The following is a 1,515-nucleotide window of genomic DNA, read 5'->3' on the forward strand; positions in this document are numbered from 1 at the left end:
AATTACATATTTGTATTTGTACTTTTTCCATACGGTTTAGGGTTGAAAATGTAAAATTTAGGATTTAGATATAAAAATAAAGAGATCATCGGAGCATCCGACCATGATAGGAGCAAACTAAAGCCCGTGTAAACTATTCATTCATGTCACATGTCAAAGAGGCAAGTGATTTTGAAGTATCCAATAAGGGGCATTTCATCTACTTAGGGCTAGGGGGCTTCAAAGCCCATTAAATAGGCAACATGGGTAAGGCCATGTTTACATGAATGACAACATGGGCGTCGGGCTGGGCCGGTTCAAATTTTGCAAAATCAAAGGCCGAGCCCAACCCATACACAAGTGAGCCGAAAGTTCTGATGTAGTTCAAATTTTCTACAATTATTTTTGGTAAGTAATCACTTGAACAATTTGCAAGGACATTCACATAATGGAACAAGAGTTAGGGTTGTCATCACTGAAGGCCATGTAGAAGCGCTCTTCCATGGAGTTGGCACGTGCCAAAGCGGAAGCCTCAGGGTCCTGCAACACATTCCGCACGTATCCAGGTGGGGCCTTCTTATCGTAGGCCCCAGGTGCGTAGGGGTGTGGGACCACGTCATACCGGACGTAGGGCCAGAACTCGGCTTTCTTCCCCGTTGCCCGTATACGCTGCAACACCTTTCTGGGTTCCACATAACCTATCACCACCACCTTACTCTGTTTGGCCTCTATTTCCACTTCATTCACCCCTGCCCCCTCCATTCCATTATTTCAGTTCACAACTCAATCACTCATGAAAATTAATCCAACAATAATCTTTAGTATTTACCTTTCATTCCTTCCACCGCCTTCTTCACTTTTCTTTCACACCCTTCGCAGTCCATCTTCACCTTTATCTCTACCGTCTTTTCTTTTTTTAGAGGTTTAATGAAAGAACAAGATCAGTACGTCCAGAATTAAAAGAAAAAAGAATGGAACAGAGGAAGGGTTGTGAGAGATTTTCCAGGATTCCTACCTGTAACTGCTTGCGCTTCTTGAACTTCTTGGTTCGGAGAGTGCAATCGAAAAGGTCGGAGAGATGATTGAAGACCCCCATTTCGCGATAATCCCTTCAATGTTCTTGTCTGTTATGTCAACCTCCTATGGCTGTAGGACTGAAAACCTCTGACTCTCTTCTCGAACAAAAAAGAAAACAAATATGATGATGATATGAAGAAGAGCAGAGAGTTGGTCACACGAGTGCGTGTAGTTGTTATTCCATACATGGAAGATCAAACGTAATTTCATCTTCTGGTTTTTGTCATCGTGATACGCTGACGCCTGTATTTTCCTTTCACCCAACCCATGGGTCGTGGGTTTTCTGGTTGAGGATAATAATTTTGCCACGTGTCAGATTTTGAGATTTCAGTCGTTTGTCAGGTTATATTTATGATGTGGAACCCAGGTTCCTAAAGAGACAAAAACGAAGATTTGACGCGTACTTCCTGCTGCTGCTTTAGCAAGAGATGAGGACAAAACCGTCGGAATACCGTTCGC

General features: G+C 43.0%; 1 protein-coding gene across 2 annotated transcripts; it reads right to left on the bottom strand.

The window, feature by feature from the left end:
* Window positions 1-359: 359 nt before the first annotated feature.
* LOC148849301 (heavy metal-associated isoprenylated plant protein 27-like) lies at window positions 360-1,286 on the bottom strand. 2 transcript variants are annotated; one of them, XM_088951648.1, is made up of 3 exons: window positions 995-1,286; window positions 809-884; window positions 360-728 (listed from the first exon to the last, which is right to left on the bottom strand). In XM_088951648.1, the coding sequence occupies exons 1-3, from the start codon at window positions 1,073-1,075 to the stop codon at window positions 421-423; spliced, it is 465 nt and encodes a 154-aa protein (XP_088807774.1). In that variant the 5' UTR covers window positions 1,076-1,286; the 3' UTR covers window positions 360-420. The 2 variants fall into 2 exon arrangements, with proteins under 2 accessions (XP_088807774.1, XP_088807775.1); XM_088951649.1 differs by having other exon boundaries at window positions 809-889.
* Between the last annotated feature and the right edge of the window lie 229 nt (window positions 1,287-1,515).

The sequence above is a fragment of the Nelumbo lutea genome, chromosome 6 (assembly GCF_056320005.1).
Source record: "Nelumbo lutea isolate HS-2025 chromosome 6, American lotus-T2T, whole genome shotgun sequence".
NCBI lineage: Eukaryota > Viridiplantae > Streptophyta > Magnoliopsida > Proteales > Nelumbonaceae > Nelumbo > Nelumbo lutea.